The following is a 24,630-nucleotide window of genomic DNA, read 5'->3' on the forward strand; positions in this document are numbered from 1 at the left end:
TGTCTTCTCCTTCCCAGGAGGTATCAGGAGAGGTTCTGGACCCTCCTGATACAAAAACCAAAGAATATGCTGCATATGGGGGTGGAGAGCATGGATGGGAATGGAGGGAGAGAAGGAGAAAAGGAAAGGAGGAAAGAAGCTGGACAGCACCTTCCCAGCTGGTACCAGGGAACAGGGCTGCACAATCACATCAAGGCTCACAGGATTGGCAGCTCCCACATTTGGGTACAATTCCCACTCTAGATGTGAGATAGCCTACCTGGAATACAAAAAACCTGATGACCCCAGACTCCTAATTTCTCAGAACAAAGCAATAATCCCCCAGTATTAGTCCTCCGTGGAAAAATTACCCTTCCTCTCTTTTTTCCATTTTGGAGAGATGTCCAAACTGGTTTTTCTTACAAAAACGAAATCTCTCTGCCTTCAATCCATGATAAAACTGGGCGGACTGAGGAAATTACATTTCTCAATGGCTTTGAGTGGGAGTGTGAACCTGTACTTTTGTTGCATTCAGTCCTCAATAAAGATCTGATTTAATTTGAATATTGAATAAGGAATCAAGGCCAATTTTCAATTTCAAGTTTCAATTTGGATCAATTTGCTTATCCACAGGACACAAACTGCAGCCTTTTCTATGGATAGAAGGATGGATCTCTCCTGGCAGGGGATGCTGTCCTGGGAAGCCCAGGCAGGTGATCAGGAGCCCTTTTAGGAAGCAGCTTCTACCCCTAAAAAAACCCCAGCACACCTGAAACTTCACTGCAGCAATTGCAGCACAGAGGGAAGAACAGCAGAAACTGTTTTGCAAGCATGACACACTGTGCTGCTGAGTGTGGGCCAGAACATTCCCTCACTTGTGGAAAATCATCCTCAATCCTTCAGTCCAACCTTATAACTCAACCCCATGATGTCCTGCAGCCCAGGAGCAATCATTTCCTGCAGCATCCTCAATGCCAGTGCTGCAGCAGAGCTTGAGAGAAGCTGGCACTTCCTTCCCTAGAGGGGAAGAGCTGAAGGATAGGCTGGAGAAGCAGCACTGGGTAATGAGTCAGGCAAGGGCTCACACTGGTGACAAATGGTGTTACCAGCTCAAAAGAGACAAGTGCAACAGGGGGAAGAAAGAGGGAAGGATTCAGGGAAAAGGGGGAGAAAAAAGGGAGTTCTCTTCAGCGGGCATAAACAGCTCTGCTGCAGTGGCATTGCTTCCAGAGAGCTGAAGCCCCTGGAGAGTTTATCCTCCAAACAATATGAAGTAAAAGACCACAGGAAAAAGAATTTTTAAAAGGCAGAGGGTGAGTAATCTACTGCTGGAAACCAAATCAGATGTGCAGAGACCTGGATTTTCTTCCTGGCTCTGTCACTAACCTGCAACACACCATCTGCTGCCCTCCTTAGGGTTTTCTCTGCACAGGAGCTGCTGTTGATATGGAGCACAGGAAAGTGATGTCCCACATCCCCAGAGGCTCCTGGTGCCCCTGGCAGGTAACACCAGCTACAGAAGTTTTCTCCCATCACTCAGGACATGCCCTGCTGGCTCTGGCCACACTTGCTTCCATGAGCTGCCTCTCCATCAGACACTGCTGTCCATCCCTTGTGTGCTGGGGAATGAATGTCTCAGAGGTGATAAAACTGGTGTGTGGCCTCTCCAACCAAAGCAGCCTCTGATCAGATAAAACCCAAAGAACAAACTCAGCCTCTCCATCTGTGAGGCTCCAAAGAGTTCCTGGCCACAGGACCCTTCTGCTTTTTGGGACATAAGTACAGGACTGGGCACAACAAGAGTTAGTGTTTGAAAGAGAAATATCAGAAACTATGAACTTACCCTGTGGTATCAGCTGCTCCTCTGCACCTCTGTGTCCTTTAGGCTCTGTTCAAGAATGCGACAGGGTAAAATAATAATAATAAAAAAAAATAGGAGAAAAATAGAGAGATATGAAAAATTAGGTCTTTTGCTGCCAAGTGGCTCAGCCAGAGTATATATATTTTCTTAATACTCAGAAAAATTTATTCTGTTGATTAACAAGCTGATCAGAAAGGCCAGTGCTGCAGCTGTCTCAACAGCACTGATTGCTTTTAAATGACTGTCTATTCTCAGCCCTGTCACTCACAGAAGGAATAACCACCCTCATAAACAGTAGCAAGTTTTCCTGGACCTCAGCCTGGAAAGGCATCAGCCAACCCAGAGCTCTGGGGTCACCCAGAAACACTTCCAGAGCTCCCAGCATCCTGTCCATGTCACCCACCTTTGTGTCAGGCCCAGCATCCTGCCCTTGGTCCATCCAGCTGTGTAGCATGCAAGGTAAGGCTGGGATTTATTTTGGCTGAACACCCAGCAGCAGGGCAAAGTAGGGAGTGTTTCCCAAAAGGCTTAGGGGAAGGGGTGGGAGGGACAGAGGATTAGCTTTCCACAGCTCCAAATCACCCAGGACACTCAGGCCTGACTTCCACCTTCTCCAATATCCCACATGATGAAAGATCTCCTGAGATCCCTGCAAGGGAACCTTGGAGCAGCAGGTCAGGGCATGGTGTTGAAATAATGCAAAATGGGCAGCTCCCCTCCATCCTAAATTGTGTGGGGTTCCCTTCACTCCACCAAAATCCATGCTGAGTTTTTTTGGCTGGCTTTGAATCATGGACTCAGACTGGTGTGGGGAGGGAAGGAGGCCAAATATGGACCCAGATCCATGAAATATCCCCACAGCTCTTTAGCAAAGCAAGAATTTGAAGCCCACAGAGGCTGGGTAGGGGCTCCAGCAGTGTCAATGAGCAACTGAAGTGATTATTTCTCATTGCTGAAAGACACTGGCCTGGCTCCAAACGCTCCAGTGCATTCCTGATTCCTTTATTACACCACAGTTATTATTCCACACCAGGTTAAATAAATCAAGGCCAGAAAAACAAAGGGTAACAGCGAGCAAGGACTACACCTGGTAGCACACACACAGAGCCTGGAGTCTGGCTGGCACCATGGGCTCACCCACAGCTCAGACATCACCACCTGCTTTCGGAGGTGGCCACCAGTGAGCACCTGGCCTTGCTGCAGGGCTGGGAGGTGCTGACCCTGCACCAGGGGCTGATCCAGGTGCTGCTCTGCTTGGCAGCCCTGCCAGAAGCCTGGGGGAGAGGCAGGCACTGCTCTGTGCCCAGCAGGACATGACCTCGTGTGGGGAGCCTCCACCAGGACAGGACTTGGTGTGGAAGGCCCAGAGTCTCCAGCATTTTGCTGGGCTGACTTTGTTGCAGCAAAGTGCAGGTGCAGAGCCACTGCCACAGCAAAAATAAATGACATGGGAAAGGCAGAATGAGCATATAATGGACACTGGGGAAACTGCTCTAATTCAGTTCCTGGCAGCTGTGGCTGTGGTTCTGAGAATACTTTACAGAACATATTGTTAGTGAACCTCCCTCCATGTTGAGGCATCATGACAAATCATAAACAGGGACGGCATCTGGACTGCTTTGGTCGCTCCAAGTCTGCTGCAGTTGGGAAGGGCTGCCATAATAAACTGCCTGGGCCAAAAAAAAAAAAAAAAAAAAAAAAAAAAAGAAGAAAAAAGCAAAGCAGGCCCTAAAGAATAAAGAACTGCTCTGGGAGCAAGCAAAGCAACAGACAGACAGGGCTTTGGAAGCAGAGAGCAGGGATCTTGAAAAAAGATGCCAAGGTCAAGAAAATTCAATGTATGGGGATCTGTCTGGCCAAGTGGGCTCAGAGGGAGACTTTCTTATAAGTGTATTTTTTTTTCATGCCACAAGAGGGATCATAAAACAGCCCATTGTGTTTATGGCAAATTTAGAAAATATAAAGCACACTGCAACTGGTGCTGCTATTCATGGGAAAGCTTTTTGTCCAATAAAACCAAGAATGACCCATGCAGCCCATTCCTCTATTCCCCAGCACTGCTCCCAGACTGGGAAACACTGCAGTTGGTGCTCTGTAAGTAAGCAGAAGCTGTCCCACTGTGATCCTGATGGCTCTCTGGAGTTTCTTCAGGAACGTTTCAATGTGTCTGGGCCTCAAAATCCTCAAAAAACTTAAAACAAGCCCACTGAAACACACAGTGGCCCTGCTGGGGTGAACAGAACTTGAACAGACCCAAATTCAGCTTCCAGCAGATGTTTGCCAACAGAAATCGTGGCTGCCACAGGCCACCACGGCTGGCAAAATGCAGCTTCAATGGATTTTTTCCAAAGACATCCCTGCTCTGTTCTGGCTGAACTCAGGGAAGGGCAGAGACCTCCCGACCCCTCAACCCTGCAGCTCCCAAGGATAGAGCAGACCCAGATCCTTTTTAGCTCCCCCAAAGGCACGGTGTTTGCAGGATGGGTGATTTGGTGAAGAGCAGGCCAGGCTTACCTGCAGATCCCACGGTTTTCCGGAGGGCGGTGCCGGGGTTCAGCAGGGGGAAGGCGTCGGGCAGCAGCTCCTCGTACCACGTGGCCGTGGTGCCCGTGATGGGCAGGTTGTTCTCCAGGGCTGGGCTCCTCTCTGCAGCCTCCAGCAGCAGGATCTGCACAGGGCAACCAGCACACACAGGTCAGCCGGCTCTCACAGCAAGGGGCTCACAAGCCCAGAGCTGTGGGGTGTGTTAGGCTGGAAATGGGGGTGTGTGTTATATTGCCATCTGTCAGAGCTGGGGCTACTATCTCCTGCTCACTGGGCAGTTTTTTCTTTATCTCTCTCACAACCAATCCTCCCTCCAGGAGATCTCTTTTGTTAATGGGCCAGTGAGTGTCTCTGCGAGGCTGATAAAATTCCATCATCCCACTGGGAGATGCTCTGCCCAAGGGATGGAGCCATGTGGAAGAGGTTTTACAAGCGACTTCTGTGAGCCAGAGCAAAGTTTGATAAGAGGATCCATGTTTACCCCTGAAAGAATTTTCTACCAAAGTTGTTGACATAGAAATCAGGAAAGAAAGAAGGATAAATAAGAGAAACTTGTAAGTGTAAGCTTATGAGTTTTGTAAGAATGTATAAAAAGCATGCATGCTATAATAAAACCAGTTTGAAGCCTTCTGAAAAGGGAGTGTTGCTCTGTATTGACTCAGTTTCAACTGAAACTTGTAAGTGTAAGCTTATGAGTTTTGTAAGAATGTATAAAAAGCATGCATGCTATAATAAAACCAGTTTGAGGCCTTCTGAAAAGGGAGTATTGCTCTGTATTGACTCAGTTTCAACTACAACAGAGCCAAGCATTCCTACCTGGATAAAATCTGAGTTTGGAACACCACAGACTTTTCCTACTGGATTCCCAGAGGAAGAGCAGGCCCATCTCCAGCAGCCCTGGACCTTCAGAGGAAAATTCCACCCTTGTGCAGGATCCCTGCTCCAAAAGAACCACAGATGGCACTGCAGGAGGGCTGAGCCACCATGGGATGGGACTGTGCCACCACCCTGACCCACAGGGAGTCAGGGTCTGTTCTGACTCTGGCAGTGTTGGGGTTTTTTTTGTACTATTGCATTTGTATTTTTAATTTTCCTGTTAAAGAACTGTTATTCATATTCCCATATCTTTGCCTGACAACCCCTTAATTTCAAAATTATAATAATTGAGAGAGAGGAGGTTTACATTTTCCATTTCAAGGGAGACTCCTGCCTTCCTTAGCAGACACTTGTCTTTTCAAACCACGACATGGGTTCAGCCCCCACATGGGCCCTTCCCTTAAGAGTTGGACTGGATGGTCCTTGTGGGTCCCTTCCAACTCAGAATATTCTGTGATCTGTGACCTGGATGGTTTCAGACTCGGTCTCAGTTCCTGAGGAGGTCCTAAAACTCCTCCTCTTGCCAGATGGGGCTGGGAATAACTCTGCTCACAGACCACAGGATTTTAGCATAAAAGCTTTATTGGTTTTAGGAAATCAGCATCAATTTCCTAGGAAGCTGCTGTGTTAATTGTGAGTGTGTCCCGCACACACCCTCCTTGGGGAGGACTTCACTGCCTCCAGAGGGACCCGGCCTCACGTGGGATTGTGTCCCTGGTGAGAAACATGAGACCAGGGACTGAAGCTGCTGTCAGGGGCAGCAGTTCCCTGGTGTTCAAACCAGAGCCAGAAAATCAGAAATTACTGACAGCTGGGATGGGATGAAGGGCTGTACCTGAAACCCCAGGGTAGCAAACTGAGGACAAGTTATGGTTGTAAAAGCACAGATACCAATGGAATCAAAGATGATGAATCTTTTAAAGAGTTTATGTGCTTTAACTTTGAAGCAAATTAAAAATAAAAAAAAAAAAAAGCAGGCTGTTTACTCAGTGAGCTCTGCTTAGAAGCAACAGAACATTATTAAAACTCACAGCTGTTTCAAGGCCTTGAAAACACACAACCTTCAGACAAACCCACATCCCAACAGGCATCCCTGAGGTGTTTGGGCCATTTACAACCTTCTCTCCTTGGCAAATTGACCCCACGTTCCCCATATGCTCCAGGCTGTCCACCAGGCTCTGCTCCCTGCCCACTGGTAGCCTCTGTGAAACTGGGAGCTCGTCTCTAACATGGGAACATTTTTCTAGGCATGCAACACCGAGGTTTGTTACAGCATCATCTTTTCCTGCTTGAAAACCACCTAAGCAATACTAATTTAGGGATAAGGGAAATAAAAGAGAATATGGCTCAAACTTTCCATTAAATCCCTAGAAGTTTCAGCCTTTACACACTGTGTTGTCTTTACATAATGAAGTCACACTGCAATTATAAATGAGAGTGACTTGGCTCCACTTGTTTGTTTTTAACTTGCAATTATTACAAGGTTTATCACTTCTTTATTGCAAGGCCTGGTGAGAGCCAGCACTGCAGCAGAGCCAGGAATGATGAACTTCCTGCAGAATGTACTGGCCTGATGGGGGTGAATCAGAAACTAATTAAACAGGGAGCTAGGTTAAGTGCAAGGGAACTGAACCTCACTCTTGCAAACAAGCAAAATTCTTCCTTTATTGCAAGGATCTTTATTTACAGATCCAGAGTTCTGCTTTCTGAGTACAGAAAAATGGAATAAGGTCACAATACTTTTCTTCACCAGGTTTGACTGATGCCAGGCAGGAGGGAATCAGTTCCATCTGCCTCTTGCACTCTGTGCTCCTACCCAATGATTTATTCCTCAGACTTTCCAGGAAACGTGTTATCAGTTCAACAAACACTTAAGCATGTGCCTTACCATAACTGTGCTTAGCTCCCACTGCCATGGGACTCAAGTGTGAGCTGAAGACCTTTTCTGCATCACTTTATATTATTTATTCTATCATCCTTTCACTTTCCCAGCAGACATCTGGATGTTGCCAAAATGTGCTCGGGCAGAGAGGCAGAGTAACCCTGGAGGTGGCAAATTAGAGGGGCTGCAGCCAGGGCAGGGCTGGGATGCTCCTGCTGTGAGGAAGGGGCACACAGGGGCTGTCTTGGCCAGTGTTCTGCAGAGCTGTGGGAACAGGGATATTAAATCACTGCAGCCATGGTCAGGGCCCAGCAAACCTCAGGGGCCCGTGGCCCTCGCGGGCGGCGCGAGCACGGCTCTGCCCAAGGTCGCATCTGGGGTGGAACGGCTCCAAATCATTTTTATGGGTGATAATAAAAATGTGTTACCACATAATCAACACAAAACAGTGGCAACGGTATCCTTTTCATTAAAACAACATGTTTTAAATGAGCACTCTGCTGATAAATGCTGTAAAAGCTGTAAAGCCATGCACAGGATAATCCAGCATGCACTGTTATAAATTGACTATATATACTTTGCAGTCATTAAGGCTCAAACCATAGTAACAAGTTTATTTTCCCTGGGCACGAAATGATACAGGTCAGGAAGTCTCCAGACTTGAAATTGCTGAGAAATTCTAGTTTTTATGATTAGGACTGAAGAAATGCCCAAAAGAAATAAAGCATAAAGAGGAGAGCTCTCACATCTGTGAGATCCACAGAGCCAAGCTAAAGAAGGAGAAGCACAAGGGATTTAGTCACATTCAAAAATCTCACACTACACACAGCTCTTTCAACAAGGAGTGTCCTCTCACAGCTCACACAGCACAGAGCACAAACGGGCTCCTTACACATTATTGCAATAGCACTGGAGCCATTCATCCACTTTCTGTCACGTTCTGTTTTTCTTAAGGCTGCCATTGCTGTAGTCAGGGGACTTGAGGAGAATTCCCACTTTCATTAAACAAAAAAAGAAAGTTTCGAGCCCTCTGAGTAAACCGCTGGAAAATGATACCACAGAGGCTCACAGCCAGAAAGAAAATTAGCAAAATGTGCAGTGTATTAAAATCTCAGTACTAAAATCTTGTTAATTTCTAGTCAATAGGGTGGAGGTAGAGAGAGGGATAACATCAAGGGAAGAATGTGCGGTTTTCACAGGGAATCCTCACTGCAAGCAGCGCCCACCTGTGCTGCTGCTACAACTTCCAACACAAAAGTTCTGCCTCCATGAAGAACTGAGGCAGAAGACATCCTCATGCCACCAGATAAATGAAATATGTCTTGCAGCCCTGGATGATGTCACTCACCAGCCAACCAGGGAAGGCAGAGAGAAGGACAGTGGTTGCTGCCTGTGGTGCCAGGACAGCAGATCCCTGCAGGACACAAAAACCCCTTTCTTCCCCACCTTGCAATGTGCAGTCTGAGTTGAAGGACAGCCTCAACTCAGCAAAACACTCAAACTTTTGTTTTTCTGCACATACGGAAGGAAAAACTCAAATCAGCCTAAATGGCCTTGCTGAACTGGAGCCTCTGGCAGGAGAGGGTTTGTGTCTGGCTCAGACCCCAGGTCAGACACAGCTGAGCTGGGTCAGGAGGCTGGAAGGGACTGAGACGGGGCCACCTCTGCTGCCAACAGCGCGCGGGAGCCGAGCTGGCCGCAGGAGCTGCTCACAACATGGGGACCATCCTGCCCTGGGCAAGGCTCAGGGCCAGCTGCAGAGGCTGCAGGGTCACCCCAGGGCTCCCAGACCCACCAGGCTCCCAGGGCAGGCTCTGGCTCCTGCTCCACTCCCAGGGCTCGAAGCCTGGCTGTGGATCCTGCTCTGCTCCCGGCCCTCCGCGGGGACACGAGCGTTGTGTGCCTGGAGCTCAGTCCCAGCTCACTCAACCCACCTCCTCCTTTTCCATTTGCCAGCATAAACTTTCTCAGCTTCAGACAAATACCACATTTCTTGCGTCAGATCAAAAGCTCAGGCCAGGGACAATGGAAATGGGAGGACGGTTTTCATCTTCTTGAGATGTTCGGTGTCAGAGGAGTTTTTTTGGCTTGTAGTGGCTTTCCAGAGCCCTATTTTTGTTGTTCCCACTCATCAAAAAAAGATTTCACAAAGGCAGCCTCCTCCCATCATCTGTCCTCTGCTCACATTCCTGATGTCCTGTAACTAGGTAGGTGTTAGTAACAAGGGAAGAGCAGATAGGCTTCCAAAGATTTAAAAGTTGATATGACAGGGCTCAGAATGCTTTTTCCTTTGGATAAAAATCCAGATGGATATTATTAATTAATAAACAGGGGATATTTGGTCTCTCACAGCATTGGTGGAATTAACTCTCTTCCATCCCTCTCTAAAGAGGAGGAAAAGAAACTGCATGAATCCAGCTCATCGGCTAAAAATTCCAGTGTAAAGTAAGAGTCCCCTGATCTTCTAGAGACACAAGCTGATTAATAACGGTAAATTACATAACTTGTTGGACAGATCTTTCTTCATAGCAAATTATTTGGCAATATAAGAGTTTTTTAATCATTCATCAAGACAGATCTAAACAGGGAGTTTGACAAAATGTGATGGGGAAGGTCTCTCTCTCAAAGCAATGTGGGACCTGTGAACACAAGGCTCCAGCACTGACACAAGTGCTTGGTTTCAAAAGCCAAAAGACATCCAGTAAGTGTCCACCAACACCTGAGGAACTAGGTGCCCAGAGAATCTGGGTGACTTCAGACTTAGAACATCTTAGAGGCTTTGGCCAAAGGGACAAGATAATTAGTGCAGGGAGAAGTTCTTGTTGCATTGATAAATTATGGGGGAGCACTAGCTGATATCATTGTAGTGACTCAGTGCAGAGCAAAAGGTGAGGTTTGTGTCATCATGAAAGACAGAGACACGGACCAAAGGCTTCTATCAGGTAGCACAGTTCTTGTTCTTTCTACAAAGAGAGCTACCAGATTTCCAAAATCAGGATGGAAAATGCAACTCTTTCCTCAGCAGGTATCTTCTGGAGGGGAATCAGGACAGAGAAGACACAAAAGCCCAGCTGCCCTCCCAGTTCAGACAAAACACAGGCACTGTTCAGCAGCCCCCAGACCCTGGAGGCTTTGCTTGAGAGAACAGCTGGAGGGAAGGATTGGCTGTGCTCCTGCGAGGCACTGGGGAGCTCCTCTGAATGTGCTCCCCAGTGGGATTTACTCTGCTGCTGAGACCCCCAGCCTGCCACAGCTGGCACCCCAAGCAGCCAGATGTGGAGAGGATCCAGCAATGCCCTGTACACAAAGCACACAAGGGAGCTCAGAGTGAAATCAGATCTGTTGCTGTAAAACACTGTATAAAAATACATGGGAGCTATAACCTTCCACCCTCAAAATCACATCATTCCTCTGCCCCAGGTATTGCTGAGGCCTCCTGGGGATGTAGGAGCACCAGGGATGTGAACCCAGCCCAGGCTGAGGTGAATTTAGTCTTGAGCAAGTGCCCAGCAAAGCCTTTGGGATCTGCTCTGCTTCCCCCAGGTGAGGAGGGATCAGCCCAGGGATTCACCTCCTCAGGCTCAGCTGCCTCGTGTGCTCTTGTCATCCACAGAGCTCTAAAAGCTGCTGGGAGAGAGCAGAATGAGGGAAAAGATGAGGAGATTGGGCCTTTCCTGGCTCACCTTCAGTGCAAATTGAAAGAAAAAGGGCCCAAAGTAGTTTTTATCTTGCAGTGATACTTTACTTATGAAGCTCCCATAGAATTTTAGACTAGAACCAACTGGAAATTCAAATGTTTGGATGCACAAAATGATCTGAGCACATCCCTTGGGCTCCTCACACACCTCCCTTGACAAAAACTACTGTTTGTCCACAAATGTATTCCTCTTAAAAAATCCAAACTTGTAAACAGTGTTCCCAGGTGTTAAACACACCAAAAGCATCTCCTAATGCAGACATAGGATTTGCTTGGCAAACTTCAGTTGCGTGTCAGGAAAAGAGAATTTTGCAAAGTTATTTTATGGAAATATTAAATCCATTTGACTAAAAATGCCAAACTTGTAACTGAAAGACTTTGTGGGAGGGAATGGTGGATGAGGAGGCCTTTGCAGCCTTTTTGTTGTTCTGGCAAACGATTTACAGCATTGGCCAAACACATGGAACAGTCTTAGGGGACAGACTGCTCCTTCAATCCAACAGTGATAAGAAATAAGGTCCAAAACTTGCTAGACTTTAGGAGGAAAGGATTTTAACCATCATTGTGAAAGACAGCAAGATGCCCAAATGAGAGAAGGGTCAGTACCCAAAGTGCCTCATTATCAGGATTATTGCAGAGCAGCTAAAAATAAGAGATGGATGCAAAGTTAGACAAAATTCAGTTTGCCCACCCAGTTTTGATTCATGGTTCCTCCTTGTAAGAATCAGTTAGGAACTTGCATTTTATTATTAGGGATATTTGAGTCATTAACTGACCTACAGAAACTCAGCATTAAATTAGAAATTTTACAGGGATTGATTCCATGTTGTTACTAATACCAGAAACCAGACAGTTATTATATAGCTACCTGTGAAACAGCCCAAATTCTCCTTAAATTCAATGTACTGCTGGAGCTGGAGAAACAGATTCTGCACAAAGCCATTAGGAAACCTTAGGGATTAATAATAACAACAACAAACAACAACAACAACAATAATAATAATAATAATAATAATAACAACAATACCACCTTCCTGTTTAGAAAGGAAAGGATGTAGCTGCTCATAGCTATCACACACAGAACATGGAAAATCCATGGAAGTCCTTGAAGTATCAACTTCAACTGCAACTGCTCATGTCCACCCTGCAGAGCCAGCAGCAGCCTCATGGCCAAGCAGTTCTGGTTCCCCTCCCAATCTCTCTGCCATGTCACAGCACCGTGAAACATTTGCTATCTTCCAAATATTTCTCCCCTACAGCAGGGAATTTTTTTATTTTCTATCAGAGAAAGGAAAGACAAATCCCATAAAACATCCCAGACAGCTGCCAGTATTTAATGTAATTGCCTGGGAGAAGAGAAATACAGAAACATTTCATGTTTCATGGAATGAAACAATGATCACATTAAAACTCCAAGTAATGATGTTTTACCATCCAAAGACATGGGCAGTGAAGGTGCTGTTGGTAATCTCTCCAAAATAAATGGGCTGATTTCAGAAAAATAGCAATAAATCGATCAAATTCTGTGCACTGCACAAAGATTTTCTTTAAAACCTTTCAGAATCTTCTGCGTGGGGAATCACATTACAGGGGCTGTTTTCATGCAAAAACTATGCATGTCATTTATCAATCACACAATGAATCAATCAGACACTGGATATGTAATGCTATCTCCAGGCATTAAAGCTGTGAGTGAAATGCCACGAGCTTCACAAGAGCCGTGTCAGGAGATAAGGCTGGCTTACATCAGCTCAGCTCAAGCACTGCACTCCAACTCCAGCCCAAACCTGGGATTAATACTGTGCTGCCCAGAGCTCTGTGGTGCTGCTTACTTAGAGAAACTGGGCGAGAAAAATGAGCAGGAATTTGTGTGCAGCTGCCTGCAGCCCTTCCAGCTCTGCCTGCAAATCTGCCAGCCCCACTTGCATCCCTGCCTGCAGCCCTGCTCCCTTTCCAGCCCTTTCTGCCATGGGCAGTGCTGTCACTCCCCTGGTTTGTCTGGGCTCAGTCCTGTGACACAGGAGGGCAGCACCAGGCTCAGGAAATTCAGGAAGGGCTGAACACACTTCCCTCTAAGGGCCTGCGCTGGCTTAAGTGAAATTTTGCTATGAAATAAAAGCAGGGTTTACTCTTTGTGAAACCTTTTCTATGAAATAAAAGCAGGGTTTGCTCTGCTGTCCCACCAACGAGGCTCCCCTGGGGTCAGGGGGTGTTGTGGGGATGTAAACTCAGATGTCACAGGAAAGAAGAAAGGTTTGGCATGCTGGGGCTTGGGGAGGGGGTGCTTTTCTTCCAGTCCACACCATTTCTTGTCCTGGAGCCCAGGATGGTCACCATCCCCCTGACACAGTGCTCTGTAGATTTCCAGCTCAGCACCATCAATCAAGCTCAGAACTCTGGCACTCAGTGGGTTTGGTGAGCACATGAACTCCATCCTGGGGAGACAATGTGGTAGCTGGAAACAGGAGATGAGGATGGAACCTGATTCCTTCTGCCTTCACCTCCCTCCCTGCAGAAACACCTCCTGCAGGCACAAGGACATCCTGGAGCAGCACAGGAAGGTGTGAGGCACATGAAGAGTTGGTTGTGCTGCAGCTGAGCCTCTCTGCTCCCCAAGGGCAATAAAAGCACTGGTCCCTAATGAGTAATTTTTCATTCCATTTGCTCTGTGTTTATTTTTGCTTCTCACCTTCTGATCCAACTCTCATATTACTAAAATCAGGGTTACTTTTATTACCTCATTTGGACACTGATCTTACAATTTGGATGAACCAGCTCACCCTTGTAATAGGAAAGATGAGACCATTGCTGGTTATAGCCCCATTTTTAGGGGGGCTGCTATAAAAGCTGAAGAGGAGTGGGGAAAGAAGAAAACTCAGGCTGGTCTTTCCCCTTGCCATCCCCTGAGCTCACCTTGCTCATTCTGGGCTGAAATTCAAAAGAGCAAAAGCAGCAAACTGCCTCAACTTCAGCTCCCTCCAGAGGGAGCAGCACTGTGGCAGGAAAATCCAGCTCTGCTCGTGGGGAAGATGGAATTCCACATCTGCCTTTGCAGAACAAACCTGCAAAAATCCAGTGGGAAACAGCCTCTGGCACTGGCAGAGATGTGTGTGCCCATCCCACCCTTCCTGTGCTCCTCAAAACAGCTTCAGGTTGTTGTGGTGAAATGAGACACTACAAGGAGACACAGTATGGACAGCTGAGAGACAACTTCACATCCAGATCATCCAGCAAAACAGGGATCTTCCTCCAAAATCCAGAGCAGGAATGCAGACACCACCACACAAACATAAGCACCTTTTAAATGATGCTGGCTATTGTTGAATAATAACAACTGAGTTCATTAGATTGCTACAGAGATCAAACTGAACTTAAATTAACCTTGAAAAAAGGGGGAATCAGCATATTTCTCCTGTGTACAGCACCAGCAGTCATGTACTGTTGCTTCACTCTGTTTCATTGCTACAGTCAATTTTTGCATAGCATCCACAGCTTTTCAAACAAAGTGGAAGCCAAAAGATTGATAAGGACCTTGCTGGGCTGTGCTGCAGAAGGTCTCCTTGCAGACACATGGTCTTTAGTACTTCAAAAAGGAAGGCAATAACTCATTTTCCTCTGTAAAAGTGAACCCTTTTGATGAGCCTTGCTCCCAGTCTGTGTGGGAGCAGAGGGAAGTCAGGAGGAAAACCATCACAGCAACAGCACCAACTGCCTGACTGCAGCACTAAATCAGAGACACAGCACACTCTGCCTGACTTCCCAAAGGGGTTTGGGCAGGTAGAACCTCCTTCCCCCTCCCCAAAGTCCTGCCAGGCCCCAGCTGAGACTGCCATCAGTCTTTACACATTGTTCCTGTGGAAACCCAGGGCACTGGGGATGTTTCCTTGTCTGCTCTGGGGTGCCCTGATCCCCAGGGGAACACTGACCTCATTCATGGAGAAAGTTTCCTAACTCCAGAATAGACTAGAATCCACTAGGGTGTAAAGTAGATTGTAGAGAGTAGTGTAGGTGTATCACTTGGTGGGAAATTTAGGTTTTGGGATTTTTAATATGTTGTGGATGGAAGCAAGATGGAGGGCACAGGGTTCTGTCCTGGGTTTCTTCTTCACGCTTCTTCTGCCTTCTTCTTCTTCTTGCATTTGGGTGGCATTTTGTAATTGGGTGGAAAAACATTGAGGGCTCTTTGGTATCAGTTATTGGGTTAAAAAGGGAAATAATGTAGGTGTCAGTTCTTAATTGGATAGTTTAGTTTTAAAAGACCTTGTAACAAGAGACTGTTAGCCATTTTTGTGGTGCTTTTCCAGTGCGCTGAGCCTGGTGTGGACAGCGTGCAAAACCCTAGATAAGATAACAACAAACAAGAACCTGAAGACCAAAAAAATCCAGTTTGTCTCACTTTCCTGACTCAAGACTGCTCCAGGAGGGTCTCTCCTGACAGAGGAGCCCCTGGAGGGGCCCAGCCTGAGTCAGAGAAGTCGGGGAATCAGCAACAGGTACCCAGCAGTCACCCCCACTAGTGCTGAGCAGCACAAGGCAGCAGAGTGGGAGTGGTGTCAGCACAGCCTCTGCTTGTCCTTTTCCAGTCAGGCAGACAGAGAAATCCTGGACAGCGCAGAAAGGTACAGCTGGCCACAGCCTGGGGGGGCAGGGCTGCTTCACAGCTCTCTGAGGCCAGGCCTGTGGCTCACTGGCATTCAGGACTGCACACACAGGGGTCACTGAGCAGCCCCTCTGTCCTGCCCTGCCCTGCCACAGGACCCCCACTGCCAGCCCCTGCTGCTCAGACAAACAGCCCAGCTCTCTTTGGTCCTTTGCACTACACTCCAGAGCAATCCTGTTCCCCAGAACTTCATTCCCCCCACCCCTTCATTTTTCCTGTAGTGAAATATAACTGGGAAGGCTTTGAGGAGGATCCAGACTTCATTTCAGCACAAACAATTCCCAAATTACCATAATATCATGTACTGGCCTCAAAAACACCACACAACCACCACCTCCCTCCACAAAGGTTTCTCCCTAAATTCTTTTATGTCATTGATAAGCATCAGTTAATGAATAATAACAGCAGTAAATGCCTTAAAGGGACCAAAGCATGATAAGTAGCAGCCAGGAGTGGGCTGTCACAGGAGGGACCACAGATCAAAGGGGAATGCTGACTCAGCTGCTTTGTTGCTAGACTGGAACAATTTATCTGAATCCCAGTAGGTAGAAATTAAAACTATTTGTAAGGGGGGAAAAAAAGCCCTCCACAACGTGAAAGTCTCCCCCTAATATTTGTCTCCACTAAACTATGCACGAGAGCCTCCCACCCTTCAGAAAAGGGATAAGAAAAGCAGGACTGGATTACACTTGAGGAAATACAGCAGAACAGAGGGAGGGCAGGTGTGACAGGCAAACAGTGACAAATAAACATGATGGCAACACTTGGCAAGGTATTTCTGAGGTCTGAGCAGTATTTTGGAGGAGGTGGGTAAGGCAGAGATGCAGCCATGGGAAGGGGAAGGGAAGGAGCAGGGCTGGAGGCAAACAGTGCCTCATGTTCTGGGGCACAGCCACTGCCATGGACAGAGGAAGAGGCACCTGATCTCTCCAAGCCTGCCAACACAATGCGTTTTTCACCAGAAACTCTTGGAAATGTTGGTGCAACAGGAGAATAAAGGCAGCTCCTTACCTTGGCCTCCAGCGTGTTCAGCCTCTCGGTCATGTCAGCCAGCCTGGTGCAGTTCATGCATTCTAGAGAGAACAAAACACAGTGATGTCACACTGCCCACTGCTGTGTGTGCTCACCCATGGCCTCAGGCTGATCCCTTTATCCAGGGCTCATGGAAAAGTGAGTCAAGATCAGTTATGGGGCAAAATGAATAATCAAATTCACTGCACAGGTCACCAGCCACAGCCACGTTACATCAACCTTGTTTGGGGATGTTTATTGGGGCAGAGTGTTGAATGGAGTTCCCAAAATGCAGAAAGCAGATGAAATAAAAATCAGTTTTAAGACTTTTCATGCTGCCAAGCAGCATGACCTGCTGTCATAGGCAGAGACACTTGTCCTGCCACTGGTGCAGGTTGGTGTGACACCTGCCCCCACCTCACAGGACACCAGGCTGCATAACCTCCACTCCCTTTAATACTCTTCTCACTACTATTTTCCTGCTAAAAATACCAAGGAAAGCAATGAATACATAAAATGCCCATCTCTGTGGAGTCCTGCTCCATCCCTGGGCTCCCAGGGATGTTACCACTCCCAGAAAAATGAGACAGAGCACCCATCTCAGTGACAGCCAGGAAGTCCAAGGCAGATCCCAGGGCTGACGCAGCCCAGAGCTGCAGCATGAGGTGGTTTCCATCTCCCTTTGCTGCAGAGGAGCAGCAGACAGTGAGCAGCCACCAAAGGAGTCCTGACAGGAGGCCTCAGTGAGAACAAACATTGCCAGAAGGAGCTCTGAGTGCAGGTTAAAGTGACTGCTCCCTCCAAAGGACATTCCTTACCTAAACACAAGGCCTGCAGCTTTACCTCTGGTTTCATCTCAGCAATTCTGAAGTGAGTGAAGGAGGATAAAGCCCTGAACAGAGATTTAATCAACAAGGTGCTTTCCCAGTTCTTTGCAGCAGAGTGGAACTGCCCATTCCCAGCTCTCAGAGAAGCTTTCCACACTGGACCCCTCACCTCTCATGACTTCTGAAGCCCAGCAGTCCTCAAAAGGGGAAAATGATTTACAGCATGGAGCATTTCAGAAGATAAACCATCCACATTCAGGTGATGAATCACAGCTCATGTCCCACGGAGCAGAATCACATCTCTGTGTGTGTTTTGTGCTCCGTGAGGGCCAGAGCCTGTTTCCATTGACTGGCCATGGAAGTATTTAACTCTGGTGCTTCCATAGAGCTGGAAATGTTGTCCTGTAGTTCCTGAGCCCCTAACAGACTGCTGAGCTGCAGCTGAGGCTGCAGTGATGCAGAGGATGGTGGGGAAACCCAAAGCTTCCCTGTGGCAAGGAATGGCCAAGAACATGGGTTCTGCCCTGAGTGAACACCCCAACCCCTGGGCTCTGCTGTCCCCCCAACAAGATTTGTCCCCTGTTGCACAAGGCCCCCCAGGGACCTCTCCAGTCTCCAGCTGGCTTCATGGAGCACAGTGCATGCCCTGGTGGCTCTCAGCCACACAAAGATCTGAATGCATGGCTTGGAAGAACAGGAAGCCGGGCTGTTCCAGCCTGGTGATTTACAGGCTAAAAAGATTGTTTGAGTGCTAACAGCAACCCACTGCATCCACTTTCCAAAGGAATTCTCACACTGGCCCTCTGTGAGGAGCTGTGTAGCTTCCCAAAGGAGCCAGACAGAGATTTTCCACCTCATAATATACAACATCTTGCAGAAAAGGCATCTGATGTTTCAGGAACACTCAGATGGGGGGATTTCCTCACAGGTCAATACTGACATGGACTTTCTTTTACCCAACAGCAAATAACGTTTCTTTATTTTTATTTTCTGCAATATATCTTGGGCAATCTCTTTTGGCTTGAATTGATCCATGAACATGCAAGTGCCATAAGTGCACTGTCCTGTGGGGAAGGAAATGGGTGAGGCTTGTTTGGTCTGGATCTGCTTGTGGTGTGTGCAACAGGGAATTGGTTTCTGTATGTAACTGGCTTCAGCCTTTTGATCTTGCTCATCCCCACAGAAAGATAAGACTGAATAAATCCAGTGCTCCCAGGAGCCAAAAGACACATCAGATGTGTTACAGAGCAAATAAAATACAGAGTCCTATTCTCACTTCTGCTGGCTTGCACGTATTAGTGACTCCCACGGGTTTAGAGAGACTGACTTGAGCTGCCTGAAAACCATCTCTGCATCTCTGAGATGGACTGACCACTTCAGATCCCTCTGGAGAGCTCAGCTCATTAAAAAAGGGGTTTGTACCACCCCTGTGCACAGGAGTGAATCAACCAGCTCCCCAGGGGAAGGACAGACTTCAGGGACAGCACCAATCCAGCAGCTCTCTGCTTTTGAGGAGTGTCACAAAGAGCCCTCTGAGGTGCATTTGCAACAGGAAAGGTTTGATTTAAATGGACAAAGTGCCAGAAGAGAAGGGAAACCAGCAGTGTCACTGCATGTGATATTTGTACTGATATGATCTTCATGTCAGCGATGTTGAAACAGGCAGAAAACACAGCCTGGGTCAGGAAGAGAACTACTTAAGTTCAGGCTGGATTTGATCTCTGATCCTTTCTGTTGTGAAATGCCTGGAAACCCAGACCCACACCCAAGGTACTTAGACTGGGCCCAAAAGACATTTAAATAATCCAGAAAGTGGATATCCTAATGCAAAAGACCTTACTAAGGCGAGAGTCCTGCCAACAAATCCATGTGACATTTATTTATCTGACCAACAGGCAGACAAGGCTTTCAAAGGCAGAGATGAATGCTCAGGGCTGCAGTGTCAGACACTCCATTCAGAGCTTCCTCACAACACACCAGGGACTCTTCAGGGGCTGTCCTTGAAGCCACACCACCACAGCTGGCCTTGCAGAAAGACTGAGAATGGTGGTGACAAATCAAGCTAATAAATATCTTCCCTAAGCACGATGCACTGAAGTATTTAGTGTCTGATCTTGATGGCTGGTGGTTCCAAGGCCTGGGACTGTGAAGCTGAATTTTCTGATCAGGGTGGAAGCAATCTGTGTTATTTAGAAGAGCTTGAGAATCTCACATCATTATTTCTCATGGAACAAATATAACACCGGGGCAAATGCACACACTCTCTGACCTGGGACTGCAGAGCAGACGCTTTCCATATCTGCAGAAATCCATCACTTGTTGCTCCACAGAACCACAGTTTATTTCTCTTCTATTCCTAGTTGGCAGATTTGTATTTTTCCAGCTAAACTCTGAGAAAGGAGTTGCGATTTCACTCTATGAATCCCAACCTCAAAACACATGGTAGGATTTGTTTAAGAAATATTTCAGCAGGGAGGATAAATAATTGAGATAATGAACATGAGACAGTACCAGCATATCCCATGACACCCAGTCTGTCTCCACAACAGACTGTCCCCGCACATCTCTCCCTTCCCATTCCTCCTTTCAGCTGGAATGCAACTGCAGGGATGGAGAATTCTAATGCAGAGGAGACATGAAGGAACCCAGGTACGCTGTACCAGCTGTGACCCCCTTAACCCTGACGCAAAGGTTGATATGTTCAACCCATCTTTGATTAAAGATCAGCCTCCTGTGCTGCAGCTTTGCCAACAGGCATCAGATCTGTGCCTGAGCTTCCAGTCTGGATCCTCCCTGTGAGTGACCTAAAGCAGTGAGTGATGACTTCAGGTCCCTTCTTAATCTGGCAGTCCTGCTGTGTTAACCTTGTATTCCTGCTTTGCATAATTTCATTATTAAATAGTTGCACACTTCAGCTTCTCAAGCCTGGAAGCCCCACAAGTGTTCAAACTCCTCACTCAAATCCTAACAAGAACAGTGTGGTAACAGCCTGATACCAGCAGGGCTCTGGTGATTTCAGCACAGTTATCACAGTGGCACTGAGGGCAATAAAAGAAGAACCAGCCCAGCTTTCACCATGGGGCCACAGGTCAGTTTTGTGTGAGAAGGCAAAGAAACCTCTTGGCACCTCTGCCCCATTTCTCAGCTCTGACAGCCCACACTCATTTGTACACCCAGAGTCTCTGCAGAATATTAAAAGAGCTTTTGGTTTCCCTACAGCCAGATGCTCAGTAGATATAAATTGCACAGCTCAACTGAAGTCAAGGGATCAAGGCTCTGTCTCTCTTTTTCTTGATGGATTGCTCCAAAATTTGTGTTTCAGAGGGGAGGCAGTGGAGGTGGTTTATAGCATATGAAAGGGGGGAGAATTCTGGAATCACAAAGCCTTTGTTTAAACAAATAAAGTCTTTGCAGCCAGTTTTTTTTCAAGACCATATTTTCCTATTACAAGAAACTTCAACCTTGCAGTGCAATGGGGCGTAGCACACAGGCAGGCTCGGGGACATGAGAACCACATCTGCAGCTCATGCTTCAACCTGCTCAGACTCCAAACAACACACTTCCCTCCTCCCAGGATCACTTTCCTTTCATCCATTGTTAGCTTAATGTAAAGGACCTGTAAAGGATCCAAGGTCAAAGGATGAAAAAGGACCAAATGTAACATATATGCAGAGGAACAAACTAAATACTTGATTTTTGTGACACCACTTGCCTGGCAGCTCTTCCCTCTCCATCTGATCTAGTCCAGCACTTCCATTGCATGGCCATGCACAAAGAGGACAGGCCGGGTGATCCCCAGGGCAGGGGAGCAAACCAGAGCTGCCAACAGCCCATGGTGGAGCACTGGGAAGGCAACAGCAGCTCCATGGAACTCAACACAACAGCTCTGAGCGTGCAGCAACTGCAGCATCAGCTCCTGCACCACCACAGCCACAGCACTGCCCTGACACATCAGTGATACAGCTCGAGAAGGTCCAGCTGGAAGAACACTTTGTCTGTCAAAGTAAGCAGGAGACCAGCTTCCCTCAGCAGACACCTTCCCCTAGGACAAGTTCAGAGCAGTCTCTGAGTAAATCTGGAAGAACTCAGCTAAATTCATCCAGTCAACCACGTTTCTTTGCAGAGATGAACTCAAAACTCCCAAGGGAAATAGGAAGAACCATCACCTCAGTGAGGACCCAGGATCGCATGCACTGATGTTTTATTTGACACTCTTGAGAGAAACCACCAGACCATCCCCTTACTGCCACACACATATGGACACTTGAGCCAGAAAAAGAACAGTGACACTTTCTGACACTGGCACAAGAGGAATTTCAGATCAAATTCCACAGCAGAAATATGAACACAGATCATCTGTGCCTACCTAGGTGGCCCTCAGCTGGGGGACAGCCAGCCTGGGCTTGCATCTCCACCTCTCTTTAATTTGTCTGATTTGACCCTTCCAGCCTTTTTACATGGTTACTGAGTTTCCTTAAGTAGTTTATGTTCTGGCCCTTTGCAAAAGCTTTCGCCAGTGCTTGTGAAGGATAGCAGGCCCAAGCCATAAATCACAGCCAACCTGGGATCTGTTTTTTCAACACATTTCCTCTAATGAGAGTCAGATGTTGGCTAGATAGGCTTTATTAATTGTGCTTGTTTAGAACAGGCTGTGTGCGACCGGGGTTTGAGCACGTGAAAGGCAGAGGGCTGACAGCAGGCAGGGAGGGGATGGACACCTCTGTCACCCAGTAGCCTCTGGCCTGAGGAGCAAAGGCTCAGGAATCAAAAGGAGGGAAGGGCTCTGACCCTGGCCACAGCTCCAGTCCCAGTAAAGGCAGAGCAGGAGCTGTTTCTGCAAGGGGAAGCTCTCTGAGTTTTGTTTAGTGTAGGATCATCAAGACTCCACTGCTCTGTTTTTACTGCCCTGATATTTACCTGCTGTGTGCATTGTAAACCACAGAATCACAGAATACCCAGAGCTGGAAGGGACTCAAAAATCATCCATTTCAACCCCTGCACAGACACCAACAGTCCCACCCTGGGCATCCCTGGAGCACTGTCCAAAGTCTCCTGGAGCTCTGGCAGCCTCGGGGCTGTGCCCATTCCCTGGGGAGCCTGGGCAGTGCCAGAACCCTCTGGGGAAGAACCTTTTCCTGATATCCCTCCAGGCCATTCCCTCAGATCCTGTCCCTGGTCACCAGAGAGGAGAGATCAGTGCCTGCCTCTGCTCTTCCCCTTTTGGCAAAGGCAGTGGCAAGGGAAGGGCCCCACGGGCAGGGGCTGGCAGAGCCCCGGCGCTGGGACAGAAAGGCCAGGGCCCCCAACCCAGGGAGGAGCTGTGCCTCAGTGCCTCTTCCTCCCAACACTTCCCATGCCCAGCTGCACCAAATCTGTGTTCTGGCTGACCTGCAGACATTGCAGGCTCCAGCCTGGCCACAGCCTCACCTTCCACCCTGCATTTGCACATCTCGTGCCCTTCTGTTCCCTCAGGAGTGGGACCCAGTGATCCTTTGGGGTCCTTCCTGCTCAGACCACTCTGTGGTCCAGTTCTACTCTGGGATGGCAGAGCCCCAAGACATCTCACTGGTCATCAGCACAATTAAAACATCTCCCACATCAGGAACCTGGAGCTCAGAGAAACTTAAAGATGGTCTCTTTGATCAAAGAGGGTTTGTTCTTTCCCACAGTTTTCACATCAGGATTTTGCAGGCTGGAATGTTTTATCTTCACCTGGAAATTGTGAGTTATTAGGTTGCCTATCAATATGAAACAGAACACCTCCAGAATATTTTTGTCTTTTTACCTTCATTCCAGATAATTCCCCATCTCTGCTATGAGACCCCAATCACTGCCAAAATTCCCCCATTTGTAATGTCTCTCATATCTCTATTATAACAACCCTTACCCTTAACTTTACTGGCTATCTTTAAAGAGCAGCTCAGATTTCCCTTCTTATGAGAACTGCTATCTGATCCTTTTCCGCTTGTAAAGTGTTCATACTTCATTTTCGTGTCTACTTTCTTCTTTTCCTTCTTAAAGAGGAAAAAAGGGGAAAAGCCTTTTTTTTCATAAACAAACAATAAATGTTTTTCACTATCATGATATTTGCTGATTTTGAAATGTCTGTAAGAAAAACTTCAGCAAAACTGAGTGAAAAGAAGGTTGATGACAAAATCCAAGTTACTCCAAGTTGTTGGGGTAAAAACTACTGTTCAAGAAGCTATACAAAATTTGGTACGTTGTTTCAAGTGAAAAAATATAGGTGCCATTTTTAAAAGTTTTGCAATATTATCTATAGAGGTTTTTTATTAAATGATTTTTCGTACCTTCTGAATTAAATGTTTCAGCCTTAGGTTTTGCATAGCATTGTTGTCAAATCTCACTTAAATTAAAAATAAATGAACAAATTAAATAGTCTTAAGTGAAATTAAATGGTTTAGTTTGGATCAAAAGAAACAATTCTGGTTCACCCAAACCCATATTTTAGTTACTACACTGTGTCAAAACCTTAAAATTTTCCATTTCATATTCTCTCAAATCATTTTGCTTTCCTTTTTTTTTTTTTAATTTGAACAATCAATCCCTCCATTATACCCAGACCTATTCTTAAACAGCTCACATCACTCATGTTGTTTTATTTAAGATTTCACACATGCACACTCCCACCCAGTCACTAATTTTATCCACAATTTTATCCTCTCAGCCTGGGGATTTGTGCTTGTCCCCATCCTGCTGGTGAGGCTGGTGCTCTGTCAGCATTTGGAATTTGATCAGGATAATTTATTCACAGGGAACCATCAGCTCTGAGATCCATGTCCAATCCACCTCTATCTGCCAGAGGAAGGTTCAGCAGGGAATGGCTGGGTTTTGATGCAACATTTTTGGATGGAAATGCATCATCTTTATTTTTACAAGCACTAAGGGCGTTTCACTAACACAGCCTGACTGAAGTTACCCTGAAAGCAAAACTTTACCTGTCCAGCATGAGTTTGCTAAAGCCTTGCTGACTGCAGCTGCTGATTCTGGACCTCCAAGTCTTGCTGGTGGCACTGAGGCTACTCAATAATTTTGATATTGCACCAAACAAACCCTCCCCTGGTTCACAGCTGTAGCAGGGCATGGCAGCAAAGCAGACAAAGCAAATAAAAGGACAGAAAATAAAGAAACACAGGTAGGAGGAATGATATGTATAGAAACCTCTCACAGCAAGACAAATCTAAACTAGATTAAAAGCCCCCAAATTTTAAGAGGCTTTCCAGCCAAGGAAGCTGAGGGTCCACAGGGCCTGGAGCTCCTTCCCAGGGAAAACAC

At 46.9% G+C, this 24,630-nt stretch overlaps 1 protein-coding gene across 1 annotated transcript in view; it reads right to left on the reverse strand.

Moving 5' to 3' along the window:
- The window catches only part of COL26A1 (collagen type XXVI alpha 1 chain), a 165,862-nt gene that overhangs the window by 23,391 nt on the left and 117,841 nt on the right, over positions 1 to 24,630 (reverse strand). Inside the window, exons 5-7 of the mRNA XM_041423060.1 lie at positions 16,511 to 16,572; positions 4,355 to 4,508; positions 1,823 to 1,867 (exon numbers count right to left, since the gene is read on the reverse strand). Coding sequence (XP_041278994.1) covers positions 1,823 to 1,867; positions 4,355 to 4,508; positions 16,511 to 16,572 — 261 coding nt within the window. The remainder of the gene's footprint in view (positions 1 to 1,822; positions 1,868 to 4,354; positions 4,509 to 16,510; positions 16,573 to 24,630) is intronic.

This window comes from Onychostruthus taczanowskii, unplaced genomic scaffold (genome assembly GCF_017590055.1).
Source record: "Onychostruthus taczanowskii isolate IOZ18803 unplaced genomic scaffold, ASM1759005v1 scaffold75, whole genome shotgun sequence".
Taxonomy (NCBI): Eukaryota; Metazoa; Chordata; class Aves; order Passeriformes; family Passeridae; genus Onychostruthus; species Onychostruthus taczanowskii.